The 11,330-nt window shown below is 40.7% G+C and overlaps 1 protein-coding gene across 1 annotated transcript; it reads left to right on the top strand.

The window, feature by feature from the left end:
- The first annotated feature begins 338 nt into the window (after positions 1-338).
- Positions 339-1,103, top strand: LOC114504915 (trafficking protein particle complex subunit 13-like). The gene has a single exon (XM_028522755.1). It carries the CDS (start codon positions 339-341, stop codon positions 1,101-1,103), a length of 765 nt encoding a protein of 254 aa, XP_028378556.1.
- Positions 1,104-11,330: the final 10,227 nt, after the last annotated feature.

The following is an 11,330-nucleotide window of genomic DNA, read 5'->3' as shown; positions in this document are numbered from 1 at the left end:
GGCAATTTCTCTAACCAGCTCATGACAAGTGTCTCTCCACTAGAATTGTCAGTGTTTGGGGGAAAGGTTGACTTCATCAAAATTCTTAGACATACATTTTTTAGACAAATATTTAATTTATATGAAAAATCCAAATGACTACAATTAAGTTGTCAAAATCATCATGAAAATACTGTCTTCAGTCAAGTACTCAGCCTTTACATATTTCAGTCTCCATGGTTACTGTGGCAGAATCTTCATTCAATTGTTACATTGATGATGTCATCCATGACAGAGGAATGAACATTGGAAGAGATGTCCCTGTGGATTCAGTGTCTGTTCAACAGTGAGTAAGAAAGATGTTTTTAAGGGAACTGTGTTTGTTTTCTCCGGGTACACCATTAGAAGTTAAAACCAAGTTTTACAATTCAGAGATGAGTGACTTATTTCTTGAAGTCCAGATTAAGAACATTTCACCTTCAGATGTTTTTATAAAAAAGGTTTCCTTACAGCCACCTGAAATGTACACTGCAGCAGAATTAAATCATGTGAATTGGGCTGGAGAAGATGAGTGTACCTTTGGAACAAGAACATTTTTGCAGTCGATGGAAGAACGCCAGTATTTGTATCACTTTCAGATCAAGCAGGAATTTTCAGAGAAATCTGGTGCCATTAGAGGATTAACAGACATGGGAAAATTGGACATAGTGTGGAAAAGAGAGCTCGGTGAACTGGCAATGCTACAGACAATCCAACTTGAAAGAGAAGCTCCAGGTTTTCGCAACGTGAGCATGTCTTGGGAGACAATTCCAGATACTGTAAGTCTAGAAGAGCCTTTTCATATTACCTGTAAGATAACAAACCACAGTAATAGGAAAATGAGATTGGTTTTGAATATGCATGATACAGATTCTATTCGTTGGTGTGGAAATTCAGGAAAGTATCTTGGAGAGCTGTCTCCAAGTTCATCTCTCTGCTTTACCCTGACACTACTGGCTTTGAAAACAGGCCTACAAACTATCTCTCGCATACAAATAACAAACACATTATCAAAGAAAACAATTGTCTGTGATGATATTGCAAAAGTCTGTGTATTACCTTCCACTGGTAAAATGAAAACATGAAGAAAAATTCCAGTGTTGTGCTTTCCAGGGAATTTCACAGAAAAGCTTTTCATATGTTTGCCAGCAGCAACATGAATAACTGATAACAAATATGCAGGCAGATTCTTTTCATTTACTTCCTTTGAGACTGTGAATTCCCTTGAGAATTAAACATTTCTTGATTTTAAAAAAATCTGTTGATTTTTCATCTTATATAGACTACTTTCTAATTCTACACTTGTATATTTCCTAATAGCTATCATTCAGGTCATTACAGTTGGCCATTGGGCTCTTCCTGTTTGTTTAGAATAAGGCCACCATTTAAAAATACTTATACCTGCTTTCCAGAAATTCTTAATAGCTTTTGACACTCCCTGTTGTAGTAAAGCTGGTGTTAAGAGAACATAATATTTTAAAAGTACATTAATAATTTAATTAAAGTAATTATTATGATTTACTTGGTAAGATTTCAATTTACCCAGTTTTATTTTTTTCCTCTTTCCTGGTCAGCCAACAGAAAACTACTCATGACAGTGCCTAATGCAATTCAGGACAGTCCTCATTATTTAAACTTATTGACAATTGCTACTTGGAAGAAACATATTTTTTCTAATAATATTCTAAACTATTGGGCCTGTAGTGTTGCATTTATGCAAACACACTGAACTGGCCTTTCAAATTTATCTTGGTAAAGTTCTATGAACTATGGTGTTGGTTTATTTTCATCAGTTGTTATTCTTGCAGGAGCCCTTGCATATACTACTTGGATTACTCAGGTGGTTCTTAAAAATTAGCATCATGTATTCTTTCCTTTTTATTTCAAAGCCAAAACAATCAACCTTCTTTTAATATATTTAAAATGTGCCACTTTTTTTTCTCAAGTAGATTTAGTAGATTTATAATGTTTGGAATGAGGTCTGGAACTCTAAAACAAAATGTTTACCTAACTAGTGAGTGGAAGAACAAAGATTTGCTCCCACCTATGTCTTCCACAAAAACCTGATCTCCTAATCATGGTTGAGACTAATATGATGACAAGATGTGCATTAGAATTTTTTAGTGCTATATTTTTAAAATTATTCTGTGATCTTTGATTCACATATTAGTTTTTATTTAGAAAAATATAACTACCTCAGACATTAGTTAATCATTGACTTTGGAGAATATGAGCTTCATACATCAATGATGATATTTCCCTTAAGTCTATAACTCTGCATGTTGCTTTCTTTTTTCATTGTTTTTCAATTGCAGTTGTCCCAATTTTTCCCCTGTTGTTCCCCCCACCCTGCCCCTCCAATCCCTCACTCAATCCCCATGCTGTTTTCCATTAGCATAGGTCCTTCATACAAGTTCTTTGACTAGACCCTTACCCCTCTTTCCCCCATTATCCCTCTCCCCCCTCCCCTGTGGTCACTGTCAGTTTGTTTTTTATTTCCATGTCTCTCATTATATTTTGCTTGCTTGTTTGTTTTGTTCATTAGGTTCCACTTATAGGTGAGATCATAAGGTATTTGTCTTTCACTGCCTGGCTTATTTTACTTAGCATAATGCTCTCCTGTTTCATTCATGCTTTCCTAAAGGGTAGGAGCTCCTTCTTCTTTATTTCTGCTGCATAGTATTCCATTGTGTAAATGTACCAGTTTTTTTGATGCACTCCTTTACTGATGGGCACTCAGGTTGACTCCAGCATTTGGCTATTGTAAATAACACTGCTATGAACACAGGGGTGCATAGGTTCTTTTTAATTGGTGTCACTTTTCTTTGAATGTGTAAGCATTAATTTCTTATTGCAGAGGCAATTCATAAATGTATTGACCATAGAAATCACAGAAATTATAAGCTCCTTATATAATGCTCATATTCAGGAGCAAACATCTCATCATTAAATATGCATTTTTATTCCTCCTCTAACCTGTTTCTGGATTGTAGATATACAAAAGAAATGGCAATTTAAACTCTGGACCTTAATGTCACCAATAGATTTCCATGCCATTTGTAAATGCTAAAGGAGTGGTTTCCATGGTGTTTATAGGTCAAAAGAATGCTTTGCACCGATCACAAGCTTTACTGGAATGATCTGCCATGAGAGGAAGCCTTTGGGCCATGGAAAGCAAGTGCGGGCCATGATTGTTAGCCTCTGTTGAAGGGAGGAGGTGTTTTTCTCACAGACCTCTATTCTAGATGCTGTTTTGGTAAATGGTGCATGAGTTCTCCATAGTTTAAGGCGGAAACCGCTATGTCCATTATCTCAGCTTTCCTCAAGGTTTCCTCATTTATAATTGACTCAACTACAAGTTGCTACCTGGGCAAAGGCCTAGAGAAATCATCTTGTGTGTGGGCTACTCCCTTGACCAGGGAGCAACAGCTTGAAGGTTCCCCCAAAATTAAAAATGGAACTAATATATGATGCAGCATTCCAGTCTTGGGCATTTATTCAAAGAAAGTAAATATACTAATTCCAAAAGATCTATGCAGTGCCATGCTTATTGCAGAATTATTTATAGTAGCAAAGATATGAAACAACAGAAGTGGCTATCTATAGATAAATGGATAAAGATGTGATTGCACACACAATGGAATAGTTGTTTATCCATAAAAGAATGAAATCTTTGCCATTTGTAGCAACATGGATAGATATGGGGGCATTATGCAAAGTGAAATAAGTCAGACAGAGAAAGGCAAATACCATATGATCCCACTTATATGTAGAATTAAAAGAACAAACTTCCCCTGGCTGGTGTGGGTGGGTGGTTGAGTGCTGGCCTGTGAATCAAAGGGTCCGCCGGTTCTATTCCCAGTCTAGAGCAGATGGACTGGGTTATGGGCCAGGTCCCCAGTGGGGGGCTCACAAGAGCCAACCACACACTGATGTTTCTCTCCCTCTCTTTCTTCTTCCCTTCCTTGCTCTCTAAAAATAAATAAATAAAATTTTTAAAATAAAAAAAAATAAATAAAATAAATAATAAACCAAACTCATAGATATAGAACAGGTTCATGGTTACCATAGAGAGGCAGGGTTTGAATGTTGGTACAATTGATGAAGGAGGTCAAAGGTACAAGCTTATAGTTATAAAATAAATAAGTCATGGGGATGTTATGTAGAACATGTTAAGCATTTTTTAATCATACCACATTGAATATTAAAAGTTGTTAAGTGAGAAAATCTGAAAAATCTTCATCTCATTATTTATACCTCAACAAAAATAAGAAAATCATAAATGAGTCAAATCATTTTCAAACTCTTCTCAAAAACGAAGAGAAGAAATCACTCCCAATTTCATTTATAAGGCCATCATTTCCCTGATACTACAGATGTAAGTACACTACAGAAAACTACATGCCTATCTCCCTAATGAATACAGGGACAAAAAAATCTCAACAAAATACTAGCAAAATTAATTCAATAGCCGATTACAAGTAACTACACTAAGATCAAGTGGGATTTATTCCTGGGATGTAAAGATGATTCAACATACACAGATAAAGACAATGTGATACATTACATTAATGGAACTAAAGGTTAAAATCAGTTTATAAGTCAAAAAATATCAAAATTCAACATTAAGTCATGATAAAAAACTTTCAAAACCCCAACATAAGAAAGGTCATATAATGACAAAGCCCACATCTAACATCATGCTCATGGCTAAATGTTGAAAGATTGTCTTCTAAGATCAGGAACTAGACAAATGTGCCCTCTCTCACCACTCCTAACATAGTACTAGAAGTGCTAGGCAGATAGATCAGCCAGGGGTGGGTTTCTTCCACCTCAGGAGGCTATGAAGGTGGTTGGGGACTGCCCTTAGATCCTTGGCTTTGAGGGTACAGGCTGTTCTTGGATGGCTGATGGGGTGTGTACTGTGCATGCACATGCTATGGCCAGTCAGACTCACAGAACACAAAGAACAAGAGGCAGGTGTAGAGAGAAATCAGAGGTCTCAGGCACTGGCTTCCTGGGGATACAAGGCAGATGCCAAATTAAAAGACCCTAAAACTCCCCAAATGTGGATATATATCCCCTGAGGCTGAGCTGGAAAATTGTGAACTTCCTTTCCTGATCAAGAAAAGGAGCTGACTAAGCTAGCCAGCCAAGTTCTTTTCAATAAGAGACACCTGGACATTATGACTGGCGAAGAAGCCTGGGACCCTGCAGTGGGGAAAGTCAAATGATGACTATCACCCGATGGAGGAAGGCTCCTTTCATCCTTGGAAGCGGTATAACATCTTAAGAACCAACCCCCTAGCCCTGGCTGGTGTAGCTCAGTGATTCCACATAGGCTATGACTAAAGGGTTACCAGTTCGATTCCCAGTCAGGGCACATGCCTTGGTTGTTGGGCCAGGTGCCTAGTGGGGGGGGGGGATGTGTGAGAGGCAGCCATACATTGATGTTTCTCTCCCTCTATTTCTCCTTCCCCTCACCTCTGTCAAAAATAAATAAATTTTTTAAACAGATAGCCATCTTTTTTTAAGTTTTTTTAGACTTTATTTATTTTTTAGAGAGGGAAGGGAGGGAGAAGGGAGAGAGAGAGAGAGAGAGAGAGAGAGAGAGAGAGAGAGAGAGAGAGAGAGAGAGAAACATCAATGTGCGGTTGCTGGGGGCCATGGCCTGCAACCTAGGCATGTGCCCTGACTGGGAATCGAACCTGCATGCCTGGTTCGCAGCCCGTGCTCAATCCACTGAGCTACGCCAGCCAGGGCAATAAAATCTTTTTTTTTTTTTTTTTTTTAAAAGCAACAACCCCTAATCCCCTGGTCTTGAGGGCACTGGCTGCCAAAATCAATGGAAGGGATTTGTACTGCCCATGTATAGGCTGGCACAGGTCAGACTGACCAGGAACATGAGGCAGGTGTTAGAAGAGCACAAACGTTCCAGACGCTGGCTCCTGGTGTACAAGGCAGATGCCTAATTACTTACATGTGCATATTCTCTCTGAAGGCTGAATTAGAAAAACCTGAACTGCCTTGCTTGTTAGGGTGAGGCTAGCTGCGCTAACTGGCTATAGCTCTGTCCAATAAAACACACCTAGACATCCTCACTGTGGCAGTAAGTTGTTCCCTTCTTGTACCAAGTCAAATGGGACCGTCACAGGGCAGGAAGGGAAGGTTCCCTCTACCTCTAGAATCTGTGAGAATGGTTGGGGACTGAACCCAGCCCCCCTTGCCTGGAGAACCCCTGGCTGCTGGAAGGGTACATATTGTGCATACATGGGCCACCACACATAATAAAGCTGAGGTTTAGGAACAATAAAAGATGTCTGAAGAGGCTGGGGGTCCCAGACACATGATTTTGGGAGCACAAAGCAGATGCCCAGTTACAAACTTTAACCAACTCAAATGTGAATATTCATATTGCCCCTGCAGGGCAGAGTAGAAAAAAGGAAGAGCTGCCTTGCCTGGCTAGGGCAGGGTTCTGTGAGGCTGGCCAGGCACAGTTCATTTCAATTAAATCCACTTGCACATCTTGACTGATGGAGAAGCTTGGGAACCAACTGGACAGGACCTCAAAAAGAGAGACTGACTGTTGTCAGGGGGTGGGCTCCATCCACCTCTGGAAGCTGTGCAGGTAGTTGGAGACTACTCTTCAGCTCCTTTGGCCTGGAGAGCCGAGGCTACCCTAGGCTGGCTACTGGGATGTGCACTCTGCAAGTGTGGGCCTCCACAGGTCAGACTAACAGAAACCAGGAACAAGAAATGGGAGAGGGGAAAGGCCAGAGATTCCAGATACTCTCTCTTTGGGTGCTAGAGAGATGCAAAATTAAAAGCCCTAACTTACTCAAATGTACATATTCCTCCTAAAGATTGAATTGGGAAACAACTTTATTTCCTTGTTTTGCCAAAGTGAAGCCACTAGGTTGGCAGGCTCCAATTCTCCTCAATAATAAACAGTTGGATGTCTTGACTCCTAGAGAAACCTGGGACTTCACAAGACACCATGTCAAAATGGTGGCTGACTATTTACCATGAGAGGTGATTTCCCTCAGCTGCTGGAAGCTGTTGGGAGTGTTTCAGGACTGCCTCCAAGTTCCTCTGGCCTTGAGGACCTGGGCTTCTATAAGCCAGCTGACAAGGTATGTACTATGCATGCACGGACCTCCGCAGGTCAGGGTAACAGGGACCAAAAATTAAGGCACTGGCTCTTTGGGTACAAGGCAGTTGCCTAATTAAAAGCCATCAGAAATACTCAAACGTGCATATTCCTTCTGAAGTATGAGCAGGAAAAAGCCAAACTGCCTTTCCTTGACAGGGTGAGGCCTATTAGCTGCCAACTACAGTTCCTCCCAATAGTAAACACCTGGATATCCTGACTACTGGTGAAGCTTGGGACCCAAATGGCAGCATTGTCACCAAGCATGGATGGGTTCCCTCCACCAGTGGTGGCCGGGTGGGTGAGTGGGGACCATCCCCAACTTCTCTTGCTTGGACAGCCCCAGCTGTCCAAGGCCAAGTGACAAGGTTTGTACTATGTATGTATGAGCCACCATAAGTAAAGGAAACCAAGATATGGACAAGAAAAGATACCTTGAGAGGCTGGGGGTTCTAGTGCTGGCTTTTGAGGGTACAAAGCACATCCTTAATTGAAAGCACCAACCTACCAATGTAGATAGTCCCCTTGATGGTGTGAGCTGGAGAACTCTGGATTCTTTGCCTGACAAGAGAATGGCTAGTTGGGCTGGCTGGCCCTGGTTACCCTCAATAAGGGATACTGAAGGTCTGGACTGTTGGAGAAGCTGTAACCCCACTAGGCAGCATGTCCGAATGGGAACTAATCATTGCCTGGGTGAGCTACCTGGCACCTCGGTAAACCATGAAGATAGTTTAAAAAATGCCCTCATATTTCTTTCCTGATAGCCCCAGCTGCTGAAGGCCTACTGGTGGGATGAGTACTTCAAATACACATGCGCCACTCTGCAAAAATAAACTCACAGAGATCAGACTGGGAGGCAGGTATTGGGAAAGACTGTGGGTCCCATGCACTGGTTCTTCAGGAACAAGGCAGCTGTACAATTAAAGCCCCAAATCTACTGGATGGTTAGGGATAGAGACTGCTCATGGTGGTAGCAGGGTGGGAGAATGGGGAGCAGGGGTGGGTTGGGGGGGCAGGAGCTCCCTCAACAATAAAAGAAACCTGGACTTCTTAGCTGGTGGAGAAGTCCAGAATCTTATCAAGGAGTACATCCAAATAAAGACTGATATCACCAGCTTTGGGGAAGACTCCCATGATCTCATGTGGCTGTGTGGGTAGTTGGAGACTGCTTCTAGCTCCCCTGCCTGAAGGGGCACCTGCTGCCCAGCCATCTGCTGACAAAGTGCATACTATACACTAAGAGTCTCCTTTTCTCTTGCTGCTTTTAAGATTTTCTCCTTAGCCTTAATCTTGGCTGATGTAATAATGATGTGCCTTGGTGTGTGTGCTTCCTTGGGTCCAACTTCTTTGGGACTCTCTGGGCTTCCTGGATGTCCTGGACGAAAGTCTATTTCTTTTGCCAGATTGGGGAAGTTCTCCTTCATTATGTTTTCAATTTCTGCTCTTTCGTCTGCTCCTTCTGGCACCCCTAGGATCCGGATGTTGGAACGTTTAAAGTTGTCCTGGGGATTACTAAGCCTCTTCTAAATTTTTTTTTTTGAATTCTGTTCATTTTGTTGTAGTGGAATGTTTATCCCTCTTTCCTACTCCAAACCATTTATTTGAGTCCTGGTTTTCTTGCCGTCACTGTTTATTCCCTGTACATTTTTCTTTATTTCACTTTGCATAGATATTCACTTCTTCCTCTATTTTGCAACCATACTCAATCAATTCTGTGAGCATCCTGAATACCAGTGTTTTGAACTGTGCATCTGATAGGTTGGCTATCTCTCATCACTTAGTTGTATTTTTTCTGAGCTTTGACCTTCTTTGATCTGTTCTTTCATTTTGGACCATTTTTTTTTGTCTTGGCACACCTGTTATGTAGTAAGGGGAAGAGCCTGAGGTATTCGCCAGGGCAGAGCAACCACATCACTACATTGTGGCGCTATATGTGGGGGAGGGGTCCAAGAGGAACAATGCAGCTTACTCATCTCTCTGCCATCTTTCAGTCACTTCTGCCACTACCTGCAAGCAAATTGGGCCCTTCTGGTTGCTGATTCCCAAGTGGGTGGGCTTGTGTACATTCTAGGACCCTCTGGGTCTCTCCAACATAACTCTTCTGTTAGGCTGGGAGTTTCTCCCACTGCCTCAACCCCCACAGGTTTTTTTCAGTCAGAGGTTTTTGAGGCTTTATTTCCCCGCCACTGGGCCCTGGGTTGCATGTTCTCTCTCCACAGTTCCTCCTGGTTTATCTGCACGCGAATGTGGGACCACCCAGTCCACCAGCCACAGCCGCCACCTTGCCTGCGGGGTCCTCCAGCCACTGCCTTGCTGTGAGTCCTTTCTGCCCCACTGCCCATCTCTGCCCCTGCTACCAGTCTGGATGAATATTTCTTTCTTTAACTCCTTGGTTGTCAGATTTCCATACAGTTGATTTTCTGGCAGTTCTGTTTTTTTTTTTTTTTAATTTGTTGTCCTTGTCCTTCTTTTTGTTGTTCGAGGAGGCACAGTGTATCTACCTATGCCTCCATCTTGGCCAGAAGTCCACAAAATCTTCTATTACAAAATCATAAGCATGTATTTGTGTAACATAACAGTATCATACTCAAGCACACCATATGATATTTTAGGTGAAGTGTTCAAACTGCTGTCCATCTTGTGCAAGACATTCAGATGCCCTATCAACCACACTCAACCAAGCCTTACTTCTGCCAAACCCCATATAATACATATGATATACCCCATAAAGTAGGGGTGTCAAATTCATCAGCCTTGAGGTTGCCTTCAAAGGGCCGAATGTAATTTTAGCTCCTTAACAGTTAAGGAGTAGTTACATTTGATACAGTCCTAAAGTTATTTCAGCCCTTGGAGGGCAACTGCAAGGCTGATGTGACCCCTGGTGAAAATGAGTTTGACACCCTGCCATAAAGGGTTAATATCCAAAATATGTAAGAAACTCATAGAATTTGATACCAAAAAAAAATGTAACTGCCACTTTGTGCTTCTTAATCCTGTTTCCTTTCTCACCCATCCCCCAAACCCCAACCATCAGGCAAACTCTATCTATGAGTTTTTCTTGTTTGTATGTTTTTTGTTTTCTAGATTCCAAATATTGTAAAATCATGTAGTATTTGTCTTTCTTTACTCTCTAAATTCATCCATGTTGCTGCAAGTGATAGGATTTCATTATTTTTATGGCCAAGTATTATTGCATTGTATATATGTACCACATTGTCTTCACACAATCATCTATTGATGGGCAGTTAGGTTGCTTCCTTATTTTGACTATTATAAATAATGCTGCAATGAACATAGGCTTATATCTTTTCAAATAATTGTTTTGGATTTTTTTTGGACAAATACCCATAAAGGGGTCGCTGGGTCATATAGCAGTTTTATTTTTAATTTTTTGAGGAAGCTCCATACTATTTTCCATATTAGTTGCACCAAGTTACAGTCCAACAACAGTGCACAAGGGTTTCTTGTCACTAATCATCAGGGACATGTAAATTAAAATCAACAGATACCACCTCACATGTCAGAAGAGTTATCATCAATAAATGAACAAACAACAAGAATTGGCAAGGATGTGTATAAACAGAAACCTTTGTCATTTGTCAATTTATTACTGGTAGCCATTCTGGCAGGTGTGAGGTGATGTCTCATTGTGGTTTTAATTTGTATTTCTCTGACACTTAATGATTTTGAGCATCTTTTCTTATGAGTATTGGCCATCTGTAGATCCTCTTTAAAGAAGTATTTTTTAACATCCCTTGCTCATTTTTTAATTAGATTGTTTCATTTTTGGTGTGAGTAGTATGAGTTCTTTATAAATTTTGGATATTAGCCCCTTATCCGATGTAGCATTGCTGAATATAATCTCCCATTTAGTAGGCTGTCTTTTCATTTTATTGATGGTTTTCTTTGCTGTGCAAAAACATTTTAGTTTGATGTAGTCCCATTTGTTTACCTTTTTCTTTTGTTTTCCTTGCCTGAGGAGACCATAGCCCAAAAACACTGAAGAGAAATGAGGAAAAATTACTCCCTGGGTTTTTTTTTTTTCCTAGAAGTTTTGTGGTTGTGGGTCTTACATTTAAGTTTGTAATACATTTTGAATGTATTCTTGTATATGGTGTAAAAGAGTTGTCACTTTCATTTTTTGGCTGGTACTTGTCTAGTT

Source organism: Phyllostomus discolor, chromosome X, assembly GCF_004126475.2.
Source record: "Phyllostomus discolor isolate MPI-MPIP mPhyDis1 chromosome X, mPhyDis1.pri.v3, whole genome shotgun sequence".
Classification (NCBI taxonomy): Eukaryota; Metazoa; Chordata; class Mammalia; order Chiroptera; family Phyllostomidae; genus Phyllostomus; species Phyllostomus discolor.
This window is presented reverse-complemented; position numbering and strand designations above follow the sequence as displayed.